Below are 20,771 nucleotides of genomic sequence, written 5' to 3'. Positions count from 1 at the left end.
CATGGCCCATTTTTAGGTTGACCAGCCTGCCATCACAAACCGCCGTTCCTGCGCTAGTTCAGGCGATCTTGGACAAGGCATTGACTGTGAGTGCCTTGAAGACGCATCATTTTGGTCGCAGGACTTTGTCAGGTACATAACTATCTTTGGGGTGCGCATGTTCCGTCAATCAAAACGGGAAGTCTGGGCTGATTGCCGCATCCTGTCCCTTTCATGCATGCTCGTCATATCCACGCTTGTCAGTTCGGAGATTACGGTATCATTTGCATTTTCTAGAATGAAATTTGCCTTTAAATATTAGCACTGCGAAATTAGACCGACAGCATAATAGTAGTCAGATCAGTCGCTGAAGTTCTACACCTAGGTTGTGAACCACGTTTCGCGATCCTCTACCAGGGCATCACGTGTGTCGTACACCATGCCGCAATGCAAAACACCAGAAGAGGAGGCCACGCCACGTCCGCCACATCACTGAGAAAACCACGAAGGAGTCCCACCTCATGCACTCCGCGGTTTGCCATTGAGCACGGCAGGGACAACGATATGCGTCTTCGCCGCCCTAGAAGATAGAAGGCCCATGAATTGGAAGAAGACGAGGATCTGCCGCGGAGTTTGCTGGAGGGCGCCGGCTCTGTAGATTTAGTCACAGGAAGAAGTAGCATTGGATCTTCGTCGGTATCTTCCGTGACACTTTGCTCGAGCGAACGTCGATATAGCTCATCGTTACTTGTACGACAGAAGCTGTGGCTGGGTCGAAGAGAGAACTCGGGCTGGCGTTGTGCCTGTTTGTTGCCCCCGGGGAGAGTTCGGTAAACATTAAGCGCGAGGAGGCTAAGCACTGAGAATAAAATGAAAGGGAGGTAGACATTGAGATAGATACCGAGCTGGTCCGGGAGGAAACAAGGTGTATCTAGAAGCGAAGGCGGTGAATTTGGCAATTGGGTCAGGGTTTCACTTGCAGGGACAGTTGAAATCAACGAGAGAAGTTGAAATCCTGGTCGACGTATCCCCATTGCCATTGAAAACGACTTCACTGTAATTTCTCGGGCTGCGGTCGACCCAGAAGCGGATGGAAAAGGCAAGGGGTGTGAATATTCACAGTAGTCGTGATCATCACCACTGAATATGTAACTATGTTCAGTAATGAGTTTGCGGAAGGAACAGGGGGACAACGAACCTCAATATAAGGGATGGTCCGAGTAAGCGAAGTAGAAATTGCGATGCTTCATTAGAAAGGGTGTTCTGATACCCAAGGCCATGCCCCTGGCGGATAGTGCCCCGTTCCCGCAGCGGACCGCAGCCTGCATCGAGGGGCCGAGCAAGAGGGATGTGCGTGAAGAGTACAACTGGACTGGCGTGCTCATGCGCAGCAAACCGCTTCACGAAGTCCACGGATCCTCCTGCTACTGCAGGCCAGTTGTCATACGAATATCCTCGGTCTGCGCGGACAACATCTTCTTCCACCAAGGCGACTGCATCGATGAACAGAACAGTATGGTTTCCAATCGTAGTCTTGTGATTCCATGGTCCAAAGTGGGAGGTGTACCTCATTCTAGCTTCAAGAGAAAAGGAAACATCTTCTCCGAGCCTGGAGGTCCAAAAAAATTACAAGAGTGCTCTAAGCACGGAGGATTCATGACCCACCCTAGGTCATGATTCCCAGGAAGAAAAAATGTCGGCATGGACAAATCCTTCAACTTGAAGATATTGAAGAATCGCGCAGCATATGCATTGTACCTGTGAGTAAACAAGCAACCTCAGTCGCAAGCTGAAATTCCGCCGCTTGAATGCAGGGATGAATTATGAAAAACGTACTCGCTATTCGACATGGTCGCGCGGCCATTGTCCATGAGATCACCCAAGAAAACAACGGCGTGAGGTTGCACTCTATTTATCGTTGAATGCCAACTCCTCCGGAGGTTGAGATCGATGATGAACTGGCCCAAGGCTTTCATCAGGGAGTTACGCATGGGATACGAGCGGTGGTCAACGATTTGAGGATCTGCTACCACTAATACGCGTGCAATACGAGCGTTGGGTGCGTCGGGCTGGCAACTGACGCATAAGCATTAAGTTGAGACTATATGGCATTACTTCACCTGATAGATATCGGGCCACTGACAATCATGTAAGACATGGTCGAACGTGTAAACTTCATGCCAAAGGACGACGATTATCCAAGCTGCCCGAAGGCCGTTCACAATCATGATATGTGATGGCGGCCATAGCTTCAAGTTACGTAGATAACTTGACATGGCGAGTGATGGATTGAAGCTAGCAGGCGAGCTCGCTGCTCTGGCACCAGTGAGAGCGGTCAGTCGTACCCGTCTTTCTTCGTTATTATATGGCTTCGGATCCACTTGACACGAATCCGCCCGCACCTGTGATACTCTGACGCGTACGGGTGTGGGTAGGCCTTCAGAGTGCCATCTATCTGTGGATTGCCCAGGCCCACTCATGTCACACCCTAACATTGACACCAGGAGAATAATAGCTCGAGTTGTACAACCAATTGAAGGTATAATTTTGCGTGAGCCGCAGTTACGGTCAGTGCCGAACGATTCACCACTGGTCTGCATAAAGAAGACTAAATAACCTACTACGTCTAGTAATACCAGTGGGCTACATAGTTACAATCATCGGGCATTGAGCAGTGTCGTTGCGGACCGTGGGTGAGTACTATGATCATATTATTATCTACAGCTCTACAGCGAGGTATTTGCAGAACGTTCCCGACATCAATATAGCTTGAGCCCTGTGTGGGCTAGCGATAGCGCTGGAGCCGTGAACTTCAAACTTGTCGTGGGTATTCCCTACCACTAGCTCCGTTGTTTGCACTTTCAAACCTATTGAGAGGAACTGAGTGATATTTTCATAGATAACGTATAACGTGATAGCGCGAGACTCGACTCACCGAATTGTCTAACTTCAGTAATGAATAGTAGGGTACCGGTGGGGGAGCAGACAAGTCATAGAATGATACAGTGTGATCTCACAGAATAGTATCAGGTAACCTCTCGTTTCCTCGGAAAACAACATGGCCGAGGTCTCGAGCAAAGTGAGGCGCAAGACGGCGCCCGCGCGGCCTCTTCTGTCTATCCTGTGCTGACCGCGAAGCACTTCCGGTTGCAGCACCTGGAGCTGGTTGGTTCGTCGTGGTGGATTTGGATTCAGGTTCATTTGTATCCAGTACTGGAGGCGCAGGTATTCGCCGTGATGTTCTGCAAGAGTTACAAGTGTGGATAACAAGGTGTCCGTGCGATTTGGAATCTGGATGTCACGGCGACTTGATGAGCACGTATAAAAACGATGTTACTCGACACGTACTCTTCACCCGCACGGTCGAGGAGGCGCCAGGTATTAACACGATACGACATCCCTTACATATAACGCGTTTGACTGTTGGATCACTGCCTTCTATGAGCTCTACGATGTAAAGTGCGACATGAATATGCTCACATCTTGACAGTCGTCTTCTGCCCGACGATTTTCATCGTGTCTATGTAGCTCCTAGACAGGTCCGCAGTAGACACGACCCTCTTTTGCCGTTCTTTCGGCGGGTCTTGCGTGTCATCTGTCTCGCAAGTGCTAAACAGAACCTGCGAGGAGGGGCCAGCTGTCATGCCATTGAGGAGAACACTGGCTTGGTAGAGGAAGTTAAGACGTTGGATGATATCACGATTGGCAACCCTGCTTGGGTTGGGGATATCGTCTTTGTTCTGTTTGCCCATCTGACCTTGATAGTAGTACTGTGCTGGTTGTAATAGTGGAACCTTGATGATCTACTTCGACCGGTTATTAGCCTAGGGCCGAGTGTTTGCTGTCACTTCGATATAAATAAAATAATGCGAAGGTCATCAACCGACCTTAGCTCAGTTGGAAGAGCGCGAGACTGTAATGGATAAACAATTCATCTTGAGGTCGCCTGTTCGAGCCAGGCAGGTCGGACTACTTTGTTATCGGTTTCTTTTGTTACCCATCGCTTGAGCTTCAAGGGCGCCGAAAGTTATTTTGCCAAACGTACTACGGGAACAAATCCACGACGATCAACGTTTACGGCATCGTGTAGACCGAGGGGTCCATTAAATTTTGCGTCTTCATCTCCTTCCAACCCTCCGAATCGCAGTGGCATTCGTGTGGACGTCAACACGTCGCTAAACTCATAGTAAAGCTATATGGCAATAAGAAATGCAGAGCGAGAGTCTCAGTATGACCTGATAGACCTCCTACGGGTCGTGATCATCACGTACCACGCCGGAGACAGGAATAAGTTTTCAAAGGTACATCCCCAAACCACTTCTGTCACGGTATGGGATCGCGTTCAACTCAATTATTACTTATTTGCAGAAAACTCTCTCACCGAAATTATGAACATGTTACGAACAAAACTGCAGCTGCCGCCAAATTCGACGATCACGTTAAAGCAGCGGCGCAGCCGTTATCCTGACACGTTCATTGATTTGGATGATGGTAAAATGCATTATTTCTGCGGTACATAAATGACTTATTATCTGACCGCCGATTCATTCCAGAGGGTGATTTCGATGCATTCAGCGTGCATGCGAGAATCGTGAAGTCGGTTGATGTGAAGGTGGATATCTCAGTGAGCACCGTGGTTTGAATTTAGTTGGCTTGTGTTGACCCATTCCAGCAACCTCCTGCGACAAATGGAGCCGCGTCTTCCACCCGTGCGGCGAACGCTTTACAAGCTTCAAAGATGAGTGTGATTGGGCATAAACGCAAACCCGCGAATGACCAGCCTCCGATAAATGGTAACGAGACTGCGGCACCTGAGCTAACGATTAAGAAACGGAAAACAGATCAACACGCAGTGATAGTTGATGCTCGTAAGCGTACGGACATTGCGCGAACTCTTGATGCCGGACGGCCTGTTCTGCTTAGCCCGGCAACATCCTCATCGAAGTCCTCTGGCAAGCGAGAAGTCTCGGTCGCGAAGCTGACTGATGCTGAGCGCGCGACCGGGTCGGTGGCGTTCCATGCAATGATGGCGGAGGAGGCACGGATGGAGAGGGAGAAGAATAAGCGGGATTTCTAAGAGTGTGGTTAGACCTGAGGTGGAGCTCTGAGACGATGACAAGGGGAGAGGAAGGTTATGGATGAGCGTGCGGTAATTTTTGTGGCAAAACCAGGCACTCGCGATCGTTCGAGAGAAAGTGCCAGCACCAGCACTATGAGCAAATATCAAAAATAAAAAATTGACACAGATAACTTCAACAGATAGGATTGGAACCAAACAATAGAGGGAGTCCACAAATGGATTTTGAGGCTGATCTGGGTGCCGTGCAGCGTGTAGAAGGTTGATTTGTGCATATATTTCGAGTCCTGAAATTCAATTATTGAACTAGGTAGTATGCATTAACTTTTGAAGCAATTTGGATCATAATCATCGGTATAGATGTCTCCAGGTACTAAGTATTGTCAATAAACAGCTGCCGCGCATGGATAACTTGGTCATTTCCGAGTACTTACAACGACACAAAGCAGTATTCTGCGTGATACCCATTTCTGAGATCTGATGACTGGGCCGTGAGTAATTCAGCTGCAATCCTACTTCAACTGAGACTTCGTCAACGTGAGGCCAATCGGGTCAACGGCCCAAAAATTAGCCTACGTAGAACAGCCGACAGGGGTGTCGGAGGCGCCAATGACAAAGAGACCGGCGGGATAGCTTGGTGATATCCCTACCGAGATGTAATACGAACGCTGCAATCATGATGAGAGGCAATTATAAAATCGCGAACAAAGTTCTTGCACACGAGTCAAAATGCATGTACAAATTCTCACACTGTGCACTTGATTGGTTCTGGTAGGGATTTTAGTTAGTACATGTTCTTACAAGCATGAAGCGTCGACAGCTCTGTGGATCGTTCTCCCTGCTCATGAACCACGGGACAAAATGACCGGGGAGAGATCGGTTTTGAGATATATATCTCGGGGCACGAATAATGAATTCGCCTCTAGTGGCCATCGAGCGTTGGCGACGAAGGATGATGAACAAGAAAAGTTCACTTGGGTCTGGTTCAGTCCTATGGTGCGAGCAAAACGTGGATATATCAGCGAATACCCAAACGATTACAACATTTCTATCGAGATGGTCAATGATGCTCTGAGTGCTCATCGTGGTGGCCATGGCCGTGGCCCTCCCATGGATGCCGGAGGCCCTGCAAAATAGTGTGTTAGAGACAAGGAGTAGCATTCAGAGGAGAGAATGGGTAAATACAAGAAGCTTAGGTCCGTCCTCACTGATAAGAAGTTAGTATACGGTTGTAGATACATAGTGTTGGACCTTACCGAGCCCGATATAAAATGAAGAACCACATAGTGGCTCCAAGTGCCTTTGCAAGGAATTGGTATCTGAACCCGGGAAGATGAGGGTTAAAACCTGAAGCTACAAACACATAGTGAGCGCAACAATAAGAACGACCTGAGCGTCACATACGATGACTTCCACCAGCCATAATGAATGTTCCGGGTTGAGGGTGGTATTTGCATTTGTTTGTGGATTGCTCATCCTGAAAAGCTCGACGCCTATCAACACCCACATCTCCAAGCTACGCACTGTCGCGTCGCTCGTTAATCCTGCTGCAATGGAAGTGGACGGCGGAAAACGAAAGCGAGAGGAGGATCAGTTACCGAGCATTACTTATCTCGTCGGAGATAGGTCTTTTGATAGACTTTTCAAGGGTACCCCCTCCTTAACTAACTATATCTGGCTTTATGCTCATCTCAGTATGTACAGAACAATCTCTCGAAGAAATTCAGAACGTTGTACGGCGAAAACTGCAGCTACCGTCAAACTCGACGGTCAAGCTAAAGCAGCTGCGTGGCAGCAAGGTTATTGATTTGGATGATGGTAAACGCGCCAGCTCTGGGGTGTGGCACCTCTTTTCTGACTCTTGATTTACTTCAGATGATGATTTCGATGCGTTCTCCGCGCGCGCAAGATTAATGAAGTTGGTTGATGTAGCAGTGGAGATCTCAGTAAGCCCAGCGGTTCGCGTGTAGTTAGCTCGTGTTTACCTGTTCCAGCAGACCTCTCCTGCACAAGAGGCTATACCTTCCGCCAGCACGAGGGAAGCGTCAAAGACTTCCGAGACTGGCATGGCGAAGAAGAAACGCAAAGCCAATAATGACCAGCCTCCTAAAGATGCTAATTCGACTGTGGCACCCGAACCAAAGACTAAGAAACAGAAGACAGAACAGCCTGCAGTGACCAAGCATACGGAGACTGCGCCAACTTCCAAGGTCGCCTCTAACGACAGTTTTGTTAGAGAATTCATTGAGAGACTTGGGAGAAAGGAGCCCGCCCCAGTCAGTGCTCCAGCAGAATCCCCACCGAAGCCCTCTGCGAAGCTCTCTGTCTTGATCAGCACCAAAGCGCCCGTCCCCACTGATGGAGAACCGTCGAAGAAGAAACCAAAAGTTGCGAAGGCTGGTATAGTCAAGGATGATGCAGAGAAGCCGCCAAAGAAGACCAAGAAGGCGAAGGAGACCGAACAGGCCAAGGGGACCTCGAGCCTACCAGTATCAGATGATCATGTAGCCCCGGCTCCTTCTGGTCCCTCAGAACCGCCAAAGAAATCATTGGGGACGAAGAAGATTACCACACAATCATCGGCTCTTCAGTCTGGTAGGTACATGTTTCCTCTCCATATTTCTGGATATTGAAGATCGTATCCCAAAGCTGAGGGCGAGAAATCCGTGAACGGTGTAGTTGGCGGCGCAGCTGCCTCTAAAAGTACGCAGGAATTGCATATATTGATTAAACACGTCTTGATTGACTGCCTTCAGAAAAGAAGCAGAGCAAAGTGAAGGGTAGAGAAGTTGAAAGTGAAAGTGAAGCGGCTCCAAGCGAACCAGCTCCTGAGACATCTGGTTCGTTCGAGAGCCATCAGGAGTTCCTTGTCACCAATGATTTTACTGCAGCTTCGACGAAAGGCCGCAAGAAAGTTGCAAACGCGGGAGCTTCAGAAGCTCCAGCCCCGAAAGAAAGTGCGTGGTATCATACGTTGATCCCGCGCTTTCTAATGTCCCACAGAGAAGACTAAGCAAAGAAAACAATAAAAGCCAAGGCTTTTGATGCAGATGGTGCGTGACTCGTTCTGACAGCAGTCACCGTCTGACCAATGCTAGATCAATAGCTGACCGACCTGCCAATCCAATAAATATTCAGGATATTGTGAATTCAATAGCACGTGTCTCGAAGGCAAACGGTTAAACAGAATAATACCAATACTGTGGTGAATTCGGTTAACGCTTCCCAGCCGTCCACTTCACTGGGCCTCTCTGTAATTACGACCACGAAAAGTGGTGTGTCATCTAGTCCGCTTTGTCATGCTTGCTCTGGTTCCTTTCATCCCCTGTATCGGTGCCCAACGGTGCTGGCAGGCCAGGAAGCGATACAGAATAGAATTGAGAATTGAGGAAAGCAGGGGCAAAGAAGCATCGACTCACTATCAAGGATTTGGAGTCGCTGTTAAAGTCTCCTATTGCTGCAGTGCCTTCCGCAAAACGCGATGCAGCAGATACCACGAAGCCATCACGGAAGCCTTTGGAGACTGACGACGAGTCTGAAGGGGAAGCTACGAAAGCAGATAAGGAGTCTCAACCTTCTTGGACGCCCCTTGTGCCAAGTCACTCGCTACTTTCAGAGGTGACTGTGGAGAGCCGCAACGAAGGAAGCAGTTCGGAGGAAGAAGACGAGATTGCTCAGGAGCCAGAACGAAAGGAGCCAGAGCAGGAGGAACCAGAACAAGAGGAGCATGAGCCTGAACTTGGTCAGGCTTCGCTCGAAGACGTTGATTTGGACGCCATCATGCGAGGTCCGGGGCCAATCAAACTTCGCAAATTGATCGATACCTTGGAGTCGAAAGAAGAAGAAGAATCAGATACCGAGGACGAAGGCGGTGATATTGGGCCTCTGGAAGTTGAAGACGATGGCGAGAATGAGCGGAAGTACCGTCGATTATCGCGGCGCTGGGTGAATTCATCTGAAGAGGAAGGGGACGAAGACGACGAGAGCGAGCAGCACTCGACGCCCCGGCTAAAACAAAACATTTCCGAGCCGTTGGCTTCAACTGCCGCGCCGAAACCTTCTGTGGGTCCTGATGAGACGTCTAACGCTACAAACCCAGCTGGAAGCAAGAAAGATGGTGTGCAAGGAGATGCTTTTGACACGGATGTCACCCGTGTTTCTGTGTCAAAGGTTCAGGATGGCGACAAAGACTCGACCAAAGATGCTGGTAAAGCACCTGAGGTTGTAGGCCTGGACAAAGCATCAGATACGTCGCCCGCCCGCGGTACTACGCTCTCTCGTAACAAGCCGACAAGGCCAACACTAACGATGACCCCATTGAACCAGCCGACGATCTGATGGATTTCCAGCATGTGATAACATCTGATAATGACCCTATCGAAATTACGACACCGCCGACTCAGAAAACTGCAAAACTACTTTCTCCAGTCGCCCACTCGACTCCAAAGTCTGGCCTAGCAAAAAGGATGAAGAATCGACACGGGCAACTTCCCAGCCCGTTGCAATTTCCTGTACGTGCTGATGAATCCAAGGTGAATGGATCCCAGAGAGCAGGCACTGAGAGGAAGAAGAACGCTGCCACTCGGGCAGGCAATGACAAACCTTTGATTCGCAACGGTAATGGAGCAACACGAGCAGACCTCCTTCGCATCTCTTCGCAACCAGTCAAAAGGAGCACAAACTCGAACGGTCATGGCGCTACACCATCTCATTCGCAACCTTTGCCGAAAGCTCCAGCTTCTCTTGCTAAATGGTCTGTCCTTCGTGAACCTTCGCCGTCCATGTTGATGGACGAACTTGACAGTTCTCTCATTGGGCAGGGTGGCATGCTTGGCAAACTTGCTGGCAAAGCACCTGATCAAAACAGCGCGGGAGAACATTCTGATGATGATTCAGCAGACAAAGCCGGCAGGTCACTTTTCACGTTGCCGGCGAGTCAAGTACCCTTTCCACACTCGCAGTATAATGCATCTATCCAGAAACGCATGGAGATAGTTCCGGACTCGGAGTCTGAATCCGAGGCGGAGGCCGGAGGCAAGAAGAAGACGACGAATGCTAAAACCAGCAGATCGATACCACCCTACCGTAGACTCACGGATATTGCGAGTCAAGCATCGCTTTTCTCCCAGAGTACTCCGGTTGCACCTCATTCGAGTACCCTAACTAATGGTATGGGAGGGCGGGCGGATGATGACGATGACGACGACGACGACGATTCGTCATCCGAATCTGATGACGAGGGCCAGTCACACATCCCACAAGGGAAAAGGGCAGGGAATCTACGCTCGAAAAAGACGAAGGGACTTTTGGCGTCTATGGTTTACTGAATCACGTCTGATCTACGGCTCAGTCCTGGTCGATCCGTTGCATTTGCCTTGCATATCACTCATCTACATACGTAAACTGATAGAACCCGTTTCTCTTCTCTGTACAGTTGATCAAGCAAGAGCATCGTAGGAACTATACAGACTCGTCATCACCGGATCGTTGTCTTGAGTGACGAGCGGTGAGAATGTAGAAACGTTAATATCCTATCACTCGGTCCACATGGTTGTGTGAGGTTGGACCTGATCCATCATTGATGCTGCTCGGATTTAGGAATGATGTCGATGAGAATTCCGAAATCCACGGCTAAGGATCCCTGTGTCAACAAGAGCATGATCCTCTCATGCCATTGATCTTAGACGTGGCTTTGAATACCAAGTCGCCTAGTTTATAAATCGAACCCGGGGTCAGCTGCGGGGCATCATGTTGGCGTAGAAACTTGTCAAACTCTCAGACTTTCAAATATGAGTTAGACCTTTAGGGGGTATGACCGACAAATTAGGCAATCGATGATCACGCGTTTTGAGGCAAACAATGACAACGATTAGCCCAGGTGACTATATAAACACCGTTGTATTTCCACTGTATTGATTTTTTTTTTCTACAGTTCCCTCTGACAGCCAGCAATCTCCAGCTGCAAATTCTCCTTTTGAGCTTTCAAGCTCGTCTATGATCTTCACACAGAACACACGCGACGAGTAAGTCTGTTGCTTTTAAGCCCGATCGATGCTGACGATTTCAATCTTCAGCTATCTCGGCGATCTCGTATTCTCCCTCATTGGATTCTGATCAATAAATCATGTTTGCTCGATCCATCATTCGTCTACCAACGACTCTCTCCCGGGGTTTTGCAACACACACAGGCCCCCTCTCAGCGTTACCAGCAGCCTTGCATCTTAAAACAGGCCAGTCCTTCCATGGTCGTTCGTTTGGCTCTCCCAAGAGTGTCTTCGGCGAGACTGTCTTCTCGACGTCTATCACCTCTTGTATGTCGAAACATTGATAATATAATACGCGACCTTCTCATCACCTCATCACCTAGACACTGAGTCCATGACTGACCCTTCTTACCGTGGTCAAATTCTCGTGTTCACCACACCTCTCATTGGCAACTACGGTATTCCATCTAACAAGGCACCAATTGATTCCCAGGATGTTGGTGTGGTCTTAGAGTCTCAGGGCATCCAATGCAGCGCTATTGTAGTAGCTGATGTCGCAGAAAAATTTTCTCATCATTCCGCGGTGGAATCACTGGCATCATGGTGTCGCCGCTCAGATATTCCTGCCATCACCGGTGTAGACACACGTGCAATTACGCGTCTCCTTCGTGACCAAGGAACTACCCTCGGTCGCCTTGCCATTGGTGCTGATGCTTCCGCTCCGGCACCTGCCTCCGAGCAATATTGGGACCCCTCCATTGAGAACCTTGTCGACCAGGTGTCGACAAAGCATCCCTACCAGCTCAACCCTACTGGAGACATCAAGATCGCAGTTCTTGATTTCGGTGCTAAGGCCAACATCCTGCGTTCCCTCGTTCGCCGGAACGCTGCAGTCACAGTACTGCCATGGAACTACGATTTTAACTCCATTCGCGACAAGTTTGATGGTCTATTCCTGACTAATGGCCCCGGAAACCCAGGCCAATGCATGGAAGCCGTTTCGATACTTTGCAAGACACTTCAGGAGTGGAACAAGCCAGTGTTTGGAATCTGTATGGGGCATCAGATTATTGGTATGGCCGCCGGCCTTGAGGCATACCGCATGACATTCGGCAACCGCGGGCACAACCAGCCTGTTCTCGCTCTTGCATCTTCAGGTTCCATCAAAGCTGGAAGGGTTTATGTCACCAGGTTTGCATTCTTCAGTTATTATGAGTCATGGACCATGCTAAATGGCGTCATCAGTCAAAACCATCAATATGCTCTTAAGCTGTCCGACCCCTTCCCGCAAGGCTGGGAACCATTCTTCATCAACTGTAACGACTCTTCCGTGGAGGGCATCAAATCCACTCCTGAGTCTGGAAAAAGGGTGTGGGGTGTTCAGTTCCATCCTGAGAGCGCTGGCGGCCCCCTCGACACAATTGAGGTCTGCTATTATTAGTCGCCTAGCTCAGCAGTTGCTAATTTGATCGTGCAGATGTTCACCGACTTCCTCGATGAATGCCGTGTGTGCAAAGTAGAGAATGTCAAGACGCCTGCGGGTACTACTATCGATGCTGCCAGTTTCATGATGGAACAGCCTGCCCGTGTCCGAGTTGCTGCTTGATTGATCACGTTGTTCTACTGTTCTCATTGCATACGTGACTATATGTGTACGATTGGTGTACGATACTTGTTTCTTCCGGTGGTCGATGGTTTCTTTCTGTACTTGTCTCCAAAAGCTTTTCCTAGAATCGTTAGCTTTGCATTTGTAATTGTGCTTGGAAACTTGCAATTGCCTAACTGGGTGTTCATGGATCCCCTTCTGGCCACCGCATGCACGCAATCTTCTTGGATAAATCGATAATCATTAATCATCGACCATGAATTTCCTTGACACTTATGGACTGACTGGGATGGGTGCGAACACGCCGCCCGTGGATGCTCACCCAGAACAGAGCCTCAACGAAGAAGTTTCTCAGGTCATCGGCCAGCTCGGAAAGTTCTGGGGAGGGTTCAGGAAGCAGGCACGTTCACATACGCTCTATGATTGCGACAATTGAAACTAATGCTAAATATCTAATAGAGCGAAACTGCGTTCGCGACTGCGCGCAGGGATTTCGGCGAGGTAGTCACACAAGCGCAGAAAGAGCTTGGCAAACTCGCTATATCAACCGAAACCCCTGCCGATGCCCACGCTGATGATGAGGCCGAGGACAGGGAAAGCGAGAGCGAGTGCACTACAGCTCCTGAGACGCCTACCGCAGAATCGCACAGCGCAGGAGGCTCACTTTCGACTTCACAATCACTCTTTGCGCGCCTCCAATCTTCGCTTCCCCCTAATATTGTCTCGACTGTCCAAGCTCAGCTTCCTGAAAGTCTTAAACACCCACAGAACATCGATCTGTCGCAGCTGCGGACGACGCTAACTACCGAATTTCAGCGCGTCCAGGGGGTGACGCGTGCTCAGGCGGAGGAATATGTTCACAAGAGCGAACAGCTGCTGCGGGAAGCTATGAAGGAAGCTAGTGAAGCCCTGCGAGACGCGGTGAAGGTAATTCCACCAGAGGAGAGCGGAGGATATTCAAATCAAGGTTTGGTTTGGGATGGAAGTGACGTATGGATGCTACCTATGGAAGGAGGGGATTTGAAAGGGAAAGGCAAGGAGACGGATTCGGGCGCTTCGTCAGGGCAGCAGAGTGAAGATGCTCGTCAGGCTGTTGCGACGCGCGCGCAAGTGCTGTTGAAGCAGCTGAAGAGTAATCCCGAGATTATCAAGCTTGATCCCGAGGCTGATGCGGCGAGCGAGACGTTCCATGCTTGGGTATCTGAGGCGCAGAGCAAGGATGAACACCCTGGTACTAAATTCTGGTCAGAACGCATTGCAAGGACGCTATCTCATCCAGATGATGGCCAAACGCTGCAGGAGACGTTCGATGCACTAGGTACGTTGACTACTATGATCCTCGTTGTCGATACTTATCGCTGCCTCAGTACCTTCCATTCTTTCTGACGACGAATTCTGGACACGATACTTCTTCCGCGTGTATCAGATCGAACAAGAAGAAATGAGACGCAAGGCTCTTATCCACGGTACATGACTTTTTATCTTTTGCACTGAAGCATTTTGTTGATTTATACCTTCACAGGAGCAAACCAGACCGAAGAAGATTTCAGCTGGGAAGATGACGAGGAGGAATCCGTCGCCCCTGAATCTAAATCCTTCGGAGCGCTCGAGTCGTCAACGATATCACAACGTACGCTGGCACCGAAAGCGGCAGACACGAGCGACGTCCAATCGCTCCCAAATTCTTCGCAATTCAATACTCCTATGACTATGAGTCCTAGGGACAGTGAGGACAGTTATGATGTTATTTCTGGTAACGCCAGTGCTGCAGGAGATGCACAGGAACATGTACAGAAGAATGAAGAGGAGGAAGAGGAGAGTGACTGGGAGTGAGATTTTTATGTTCTTGTTGTAGTTGTATATAGTTTGGACCAGCCTATAAGGATGACCCGCCGGTTGCACAGCAGATCATGATGTTGAGTGCTATTTACGTTCAACATCTCAGCCAAGCGAACCCTTCTAAAAACATCTCTCCTTGATCTCTCCCAAAACCGAATCTTGGTTTTGCCTTCCACTTGCTAATTCCTCAAGTTGCAAGTGATGCGGAATGAGCTTTATCCATGAAAGGCGCACCAGGAATTCACGTCTTCTTTCACGAAACACCATCATCAACCTCCTTCGCTTCTTCTGGGTCGTTCTCGTCATTTGGTGCGAGTTCGGGGTCTTTTTTTACAGTTTATCGGATTGCAAGTGGCCAGACAAGGAGTTGAAGGAAGTGAGCTCGTCTAACTGAATCGTGCTGTCCTCGTAATGACATGCTGTCAAGGCTGGATCAACCGAAAAGCCAACCCGAGTCCTCTTGATCTCTGACCCCCAACTCTCGAACCCGAGGCGTTCAGGGATTTCATGGCTTGGCTATGATGCATCCTCTACTAGATACTTACGCAAAGGCTGGAGCGTCGTAACTCGTCTGCATCCTCACGCAGTCGTATGGCTAGGCGACGTGCTTGCCTCTGGACGCTACATCACGAATGAAGACGAGTACGTGTCACTATTGCATCCACCTGTCTATATGCGCTTAACGTTCCTGATAGATACGAAAATTACGTAGATGAATTTAAGAGGATGTTCTCCACCGACGAATCCGTGCCGAACTATTTCGTTCCAGGGAATAGAGATGTTGGGTACGTGCTTAACTTTTGACGCGGTCACTCGGGAATTTAGTGGTTCTGCCAGTCTCGGAGAATCTTCTGCTTTCTCAAAGAATGCGCGAAAGTACTTTACTGAGTACTTTGGACCTGTGAACCAGGAGATCGATCTGGCTGGCCATAGGCTGATTTTCATCGACGCCCCTGGATTAGTTGATGAGGATTACCGCCGCCATGGGATGGGGAAGCAGTACGAGACTTGGACACCTGCTGTGGGTGGTCCAATCGAGTTCATTGCCTCCGTTACCATCAAGGGTGGGCGCTGTTTTGCAATTTCTGGATGTATTTTACTAATGTCGGAATTATTAGTATCATCTAGCCCTATCATCTTATTCAGCCATATCCCACTGTCTCGATCAGCAAGTACATTGTGCGGGCCACTTCGCGAAAAAGGCTCTATACGAGCTAGCGCAGGCCATGGGTATCAGAACATGCTTGGTAAAGAAACCACTAGATTTGTTCTGCATATGCTTCGACCAGCAGTGGTCTTCAGGTACGTGTATAAAGATACATCAGCCGCCCATTCCCGTGTTTAAATTACACACCCCTATACAGCGGTGACAATCGAGATTACTGCGACATGACCCACCGCCTCCCCGCGACAGATGCTAATGTACTGGCAAAGACCTCCGTCCGGGAAGTGACCGTAAAATCATTTTCTCCATCCAGGCACATCCGACGTCCGGGCTTCCAGCTCCTCTCCCTCATCCCTCCAGACTCTGCGGTATCACACCATGGCTCTACGTTCGCAGATGCTGCTTGCCTTCTGCCCGATACCTTCCGCATCTTCAATTCGATATACCTTCCCGCTCTCGTACTCACCGCCATCGTGCTCCTATACCTCGATATCTCACCCGACCGACATCGTCACCGTTTCTCCTCTCTCTCACCTATCTCTGCAACCAGGAGCAGTTCCCCGCCGCCAGGCCCAGAATCTGCAATCTGGGCAAACTGGTCCCCGCGGAGGTCAAGCGGCCCAACGAGTCCGGCAGTAACACTCCCGCCCTCAGTTACAGCACGTGTCCCTAGCGCAAAGGAGATTTTCACATTTCGTGCCTTATCATCAGCCCCTGGATCACCACATGATTCTCCGCTCCTGAGTCCTATTCCACTTTTCCACGCCGGGCATGACGACGAGATGAACCCCGCACATTATCCTTCGCAGCATCACAGCGACCATGTCTGGCCTTCAGGAGAGGACGTTCACGAAGCGCCATCGTTCCTCCCCTCACCGAGCGCACGTCGATCAGAGAGGAAATGGTCGTCATGGAGCTGGAGCTTCGTGTTCAGAGGGAGGCGGCGGCGGATAACGATTGCGCCGCCGACATGGGAGGAGATGAAAAAGTTTTATGCGTCTGACAACAGCGACAGTATGAGCAGAGGCAAGCGGAGGGGGATGTTGTGGAGGTTAGGGGGTGATAGCGCGAGTGTTGCGCTACCCGCTTTTGTTACGTGGGCTTTGATTGGCTGGCTGTTCTTTTGAGACGGTAGTGTTTGCAATTGACTATCTACTTACATGGATTTCGCACCGTATAATGAATGGCGTAGTGTACGTTGCATCGCAGTACTCGGTGTGCACGCTTTGACATGATTATGACGCGGTTTGGATCACGTCGACATTGCACATTACAGTATACTACAAGCGGACTGGGTGGCGAAGTACATCCATAGTGCTAATAGCATCCCGTTAGTATACTAATACAACAAAGTCACGATGTAACCTGCGACTCCCAACACTGCAAATAAAGTAAGCCAGCTGATAATCTTGAAATGAAACAGGACATACAATATCCGGTGAACTTTTCAAACGGTGAATGGAAGTACACGCTGGTAGTAGAGATTGCGAACAACCAGATCGCTACGAGCACGATATTGAACGCAACTGCACAAGCATGCGCAAGTGACCATGTCCTGGCACGCAGAGAGACTCTGATCTGGTCCACCAAGAAGAGAACGGACATGGTAAGGAGGAAGACATGGCCCGAGACATCATGTCCCTTCCTCAGGCGCGGGAGCACCGGCAACCTATCATCCGGCACCCATAACGACGACTCGGCAAAGGATCCAACAAACAAGGACGGATGCGTCTCTCGTGATATGGCCGTCCGCGTGAAACAGTATTCATACGGGACGGTGAACACGGTGCCGACTGGAGGGTGACCGTGCACTCGCCCCCCGAAGCTGCTGTGAGCCTTTCAAGGAGGGCAGGGCCAAAGAACCAGCTTGTGAACACGAGCCATACGGCTGTTTCTACTCCCCACTTGACTACTCTGTGCACTGTCCGCTTGTGCGGTGGGCTGGTCAGCCAGAGGGTAAGGAAGGCGGCGGAAGTCCAGCCCCATGCACGTTTGATGAAATATAAGTTTAGGATGTTGGATTTGTTTGCAAAGTAGTGCGTTGCATGTAGATGGTGAGGGAGTTGTGTGAGGATGGGATTGGAGGTGTCGAGATAAGTGTCGTATGTGACGGAGTAGAGCGTTCCGAAAAGGAGGATCGCTGTTATTCCTCCGAATGCTAGATAACACACATCAACTGACATTTCGTAGAATGATACAAGATCTGGCTCTAGTAGACTGGAGAGGTTAAAAAGATTGCACACAGTAAACGTGGCATTAACTTATAACTGCAGGCATGCATCGACAGCATCATGCATGCGTAAGTACTTCGGTTCAAGGGACCAAAAAAAAAACAATGCACGTGCTCACTACTCGGACGCGTGCAGCAGTCGGGCGTATTTCAGGAGAATACACCAGAACGGAGCAGAACAATCAGCGCTCAGCATTCACGACGACTATCACCGACACCCCCAGGCATTAACCCCACGTTCCTCCTAGAGCTAACACTGTAGGCAGTTGCGCCACACGGAAGCCAGAGCAGGAGACGAAGGTGGACAATTCGATCATGCAGTCGTAGTAGTGACCAGTTGGATGCTTGGCATCTGAGCATACGACGGACATATATAATACAAATGTCCAGGCCTATAGGGATAAATAATTGTTTCTGAATCAACATACTGTCAAATTTAGCGTGAATGAAACCAATTCAGAGGTCCCCGTTCTTCCACAACAATGCGACTACAATATTTCTAGCATCTTGACGCCCATCATGTCATGAACAGCAGTCGTGCTCTTGACTTTTGCGCTGATACTATGATCCGACGCGATTCTCTTGTACTCCGAACCACGCTGCTGCGCAAGCAAAAGTGCGTTAAAAGGCCGTCCTAGGCAAGCAATCAACTTCAACGCTCGCGAACGGGAGTCCAAATCATCCTGTTCCTGTTCTTTCATGCCCTGTGCACCGTTTGCAAAGTCGGGCAGCCCGAAATCATGACGATTCCACGGACAGACTAGCAAGAATGCTTGCGGAGTGGGCCGTGTGGGCGAGAATTGAACCAGCTTGTCTTCTGTGGTTATCGATAGGTCTTGAAGCCCGTCCGCCTTGACTCTATATATGAATGACGTTCCCTGGTCTTCGTCGCGTTTCTGTTTGACTTCTGTGATAGCAAATGTGATGCAAGGCAGATGCAGTCTGGAGTTCGCGAAACGCGGGACACTGAGGCTGTCAAGAAGGGTATACAGTTTCAAAGCTGACTCCATAGCCACAGTCTCTTGCAGCTTGGAGACAGATTTCTGCATCTCCTTTGCGGATATAGATGGTCGTTTGTGTGGTGGAGTAGTGTACGAGGTAATTTCAGCTGGGAGACAGCTATTGAACTCGGATGGTTTTCCAACCCAGTCCAGGGCAGTGATGTCGCACGACCGAGCGACGATTTCCTGCAAGAGCCGACCGATCGCGCTTTGCTTCATCTCGCCGTAGAGTACAGGTAGTTGGACGCCGAAAATGCCAAACAATGAGTATGCAATGTCTTCTGGCACCGTGGTGATGCGGCGCGATGCCCATTGAAGTTTCTCTCGAGCACCTCTCATCCCGGGATTGAAGTTGACGAGTGCGCGTGCATTTATGCTTGTTGAACGCTCCAACTCTGCCATGATAATGGGTGACTTCTTGTGGTTGGGAGAGCGGTCATTGAGATATAAGTCCCAATCTTTGTGGTAGAAGAGAATGACGTCAGGAGCTAGGAACTCCTGAACAGTCCATCCTCGTGTGGTCCAGACACTGTTTTCCAGTGTGCCCAACTTCACGGAAGGCGAGACATCCGACAAGTAAACAATCGTAAGAGCTGAGTGGCGATACCAAACGAGCATGGAGTTGACTGATCGTTGGACCTCGGCAGTGTTCTTCTGATCGATACAGCACGTATCGCTCCATGCCCAACGATACCCCAGGCCATGAACCTTTTTGCAGAACATCTGCAGTTTCTCCATGCTGGCGACTCCCTTCAACTCGTACACGATCTTGCCTTGGATGTCGTGTAGTGTTGGCTCCTCTTTATCCCACCTATGTGATAACATAACCCAACCGAAGTACCTCACGACCGCCTTCTTGATGAGCTTTATTTGGAGGGGTTTATGCGTCATTGACGAATACAAAAGCTCGCTGTATTCTTTGCTTTCCATGAAGTCATTTCTCTGTGCATCTTGATTGCATAAACGCCCAGTGGACGTGTTGAGTAGACGAAGCGGTGCCTTTTCCAGGTGAGCATCAATGGCCCCTTTAATAGCGTGTTCTGCTTCAGTATACTGCTTACGTAGCGTTGGAGAAAGAGTTAGTTGACTGAATGGTGATGCAGGGGTTACTCAAGACTTGCCTTGTAGTTGGGGGTCGGGAGCATTTGTAAGGTCCAACTTGGAGAGCATGCTTTCAAACGTCTTGTTTGCTTTCTTATCCGAGTGTTGTACACCACGAAGTGCTGCATGCTTCAGTTCGGACCCGCGATGAGAGGATGGACTGAGTTTGATGACCTGTGTTGGTGAAATTAGCACAATTAACAGAAAACATGATAGACATCGTCTGCACTGTGTCGGCGTCAGCAAGGGCCTCCGAATAATGTTTTCGTGCCAAATAGGCTGAACTGTGGCATGTAAACAAGGAGTCGTGCGAGGAATCCAGCGTGATTGCAGCTGAATAAAGTTCAATAGCCATCTCGTAGTTGCTCGCAGCAAGGGCCTCATCTCCCTTTGCGACACATCGTGCGGTGCAGTCTTGCTTGAAGGCTTATCGATATTAAAATGAGTCTCGATGTTCAAGTTGTCCGGTATAATGACACATTCACCAGAAGACCATTCGAGGCAGCCGCTCTTCATATTGTCATCAATCATGCTCATCATATATTGAAAAGATTTGACTGCTTCGGTCACTCGATCGGCATGGAGGAGCGCGTCGCATTGCCGTTGATTGACAGTTTGCCACAAAGTGTCAAAGTCCCAGCCAAAAAGCTATTTGGCGCATGCCATGAGTAGAACTGTCCTCGATGGCTTTGTAAGGACATACCAGTGTGAATATCTTCCATCTAGGTTCTAAAAGTGTGGCGGGCAGGAACAAGTCCATTATAGTGGTAATGCTGGCTGCGAGGTCAT

General features: G+C 49.5%; 9 protein-coding genes and 1 non-coding gene across 10 annotated transcripts; 5 read left to right on the top strand and 5 right to left on the bottom strand.

Moving 5' to 3' along the window:
• Positions 1 to 389: 389 nt before the first annotated feature.
• Positions 390 to 2,255, bottom strand: BJ212DRAFT_1484547 (Metallo-dependent phosphatase-like protein; the record flags this gene model as incomplete). The annotated part of the gene is made up of 5 exons (XM_041340814.1): positions 390 to 1,119; positions 1,178 to 1,588; positions 1,645 to 1,737; positions 1,816 to 2,048; positions 2,100 to 2,255. 5 exons carry the CDS (start codon positions 2,253 to 2,255, stop codon positions 390 to 392), a joined length of 1,623 nt encoding a protein of 540 aa, XP_041189255.1.
• A 295-nt stretch (positions 2,256 to 2,550) lies between these two features.
• Positions 2,551 to 3,887, bottom strand: BJ212DRAFT_608324 (RNAse P Rpr2/Rpp21/SNM1 subunit domain-containing protein). Its single transcript, XM_041343644.1, has 3 exons — positions 3,460 to 3,887; positions 3,328 to 3,410; positions 2,551 to 3,270 (listed from the first exon to the last, which is right to left on the bottom strand). Exons 1-3 carry the CDS (start codon positions 3,729 to 3,731, stop codon positions 2,993 to 2,995), a joined length of 633 nt encoding a protein of 210 aa, XP_041189254.1. The 5' UTR covers positions 3,732 to 3,887; the 3' UTR covers positions 2,551 to 2,992.
• On the top strand, positions 3,862 to 3,948 carry BJ212DRAFT_t106. Its single transcript has one exon. It is a non-coding gene; the product is annotated as a tRNA-Tyr (tRNA).
• Positions 3,949 to 6,131: 2,183 nt separating this feature from the next.
• BJ212DRAFT_1230229 (uncharacterized protein) lies at positions 6,132 to 6,404 on the bottom strand (the record flags this gene model as incomplete). The annotated part of the gene is made up of 3 exons (XM_041329488.1): positions 6,132 to 6,182; positions 6,242 to 6,263; positions 6,313 to 6,404. Coding segments are annotated over 3 exons (165 nt in total), but the record flags the coding sequence as incomplete, so codon positions are not given.
• Positions 6,405 to 6,608: 204 nt separating this feature from the next.
• BJ212DRAFT_1484544 (uncharacterized protein) lies at positions 6,609 to 10,383 on the top strand (the record flags this gene model as incomplete). Its single annotated transcript, XM_041340813.1, has 8 exons — positions 6,609 to 6,705; positions 6,761 to 6,874; positions 6,932 to 7,002; positions 7,054 to 7,651; positions 7,706 to 7,759; positions 7,813 to 8,013; positions 8,454 to 9,320; positions 9,383 to 10,383. 8 exons carry the CDS (start codon positions 6,609 to 6,611, stop codon positions 10,381 to 10,383), a joined length of 3,003 nt encoding a protein of 1,000 aa, XP_041189252.1.
• A 797-nt stretch (positions 10,384 to 11,180) lies between these two features.
• Positions 11,181 to 12,481, top strand: BJ212DRAFT_1279523 (carbamoyl-phosphate synthase; the record flags this gene model as incomplete). Its single annotated transcript, XM_041331499.1, has 3 exons — positions 11,181 to 11,367; positions 11,424 to 12,231; positions 12,286 to 12,481. 3 exons carry the CDS (start codon positions 11,181 to 11,183, stop codon positions 12,479 to 12,481), a joined length of 1,191 nt encoding a protein of 396 aa, XP_041189251.1.
• Positions 12,482 to 12,902: 421 nt separating this feature from the next.
• BJ212DRAFT_1448816 (uncharacterized protein) lies at positions 12,903 to 14,479 on the top strand (the record flags this gene model as incomplete). Its single annotated transcript, XM_041338596.1, has 4 exons — positions 12,903 to 13,046; positions 13,106 to 13,964; positions 14,014 to 14,112; positions 14,169 to 14,479. The coding sequence occupies 4 exons, from the start codon at positions 12,903 to 12,905 to the stop codon at positions 14,477 to 14,479; spliced, it is 1,413 nt and encodes a 470-aa protein (XP_041189250.1).
• A 214-nt stretch (positions 14,480 to 14,693) lies between these two features.
• BJ212DRAFT_1279432 (uncharacterized protein) lies at positions 14,694 to 16,777 on the top strand (the record flags this gene model as incomplete). Its single annotated transcript, XM_041331491.1, has 6 exons — positions 14,694 to 14,861; positions 14,913 to 15,127; positions 15,181 to 15,270; positions 15,323 to 15,549; positions 15,604 to 15,787; positions 15,850 to 16,777. The coding sequence occupies 6 exons, from the start codon at positions 14,694 to 14,696 to the stop codon at positions 16,775 to 16,777; spliced, it is 1,812 nt and encodes a 603-aa protein (XP_041189249.1).
• A 212-nt stretch (positions 16,778 to 16,989) lies between these two features.
• Positions 16,990 to 17,833, bottom strand: BJ212DRAFT_1484540 (uncharacterized protein; the record flags this gene model as incomplete). Its single annotated transcript, XM_041340812.1, has 3 exons — positions 16,990 to 17,030; positions 17,081 to 17,486; positions 17,537 to 17,833. 3 exons carry the CDS (start codon positions 17,831 to 17,833, stop codon positions 16,990 to 16,992), a joined length of 744 nt encoding a protein of 247 aa, XP_041189248.1.
• A 334-nt stretch (positions 17,834 to 18,167) lies between these two features.
• BJ212DRAFT_1379961 (uncharacterized protein) lies at positions 18,168 to 19,008 on the bottom strand. Its single transcript, XM_041336620.1, has one exon. It carries the CDS (start codon positions 18,927 to 18,929, stop codon positions 18,369 to 18,371), a length of 561 nt encoding a protein of 186 aa, XP_041189247.1. The 5' UTR covers positions 18,930 to 19,008; the 3' UTR covers positions 18,168 to 18,368.
• Between the last annotated feature and the right edge of the window lie 1,763 nt (positions 19,009 to 20,771).

The sequence above is a fragment of the Suillus subaureus genome, assembly GCF_016647635.1.
Source record: "Suillus subaureus strain MN1 chromosome Unknown BJ212scaffold_34, whole genome shotgun sequence".
NCBI classification, from domain to species: Eukaryota; Fungi; Basidiomycota; class Agaricomycetes; order Boletales; family Suillaceae; genus Suillus; species Suillus subaureus.
Note: the sequence above shows the minus strand (reverse complement) of the source record. Positions and strands in the feature narration are given on the sequence as shown.

What these genes read in the sequence shown, in the direction of transcription:
- BJ212DRAFT_1379961 (XM_041336620.1), bottom strand. Translation starts at nt 18,929, where the DNA reads ATGCAGAAATCTGTCTCCAAGCTGCAAGAGACTGTGGCTATGGAGTCA.
- BJ212DRAFT_608324 (XM_041343644.1), bottom strand. Translation starts at nt 3,731, where the DNA reads ATGGGCAAACAGAACAAAGACGATATCCCCAACCCAAGCAGGGTTGCC. An exon ending in CAGAAGACGACTGTCAAGAT is followed by an intron (nt 3,411 to 3,459) that starts GTGAGCATATTC and finishes CATAGAAGGCAG; the next exon opens with TGATCCAACAGTCAAACGCG. An exon ending in CTCGACCGTGCGGGTGAAGA is followed by an intron (nt 3,271 to 3,327) that starts GTACGTGTCGAG and finishes CGTGACATCCAG; the next exon opens with ATTCCAAATCGCACGGACAC.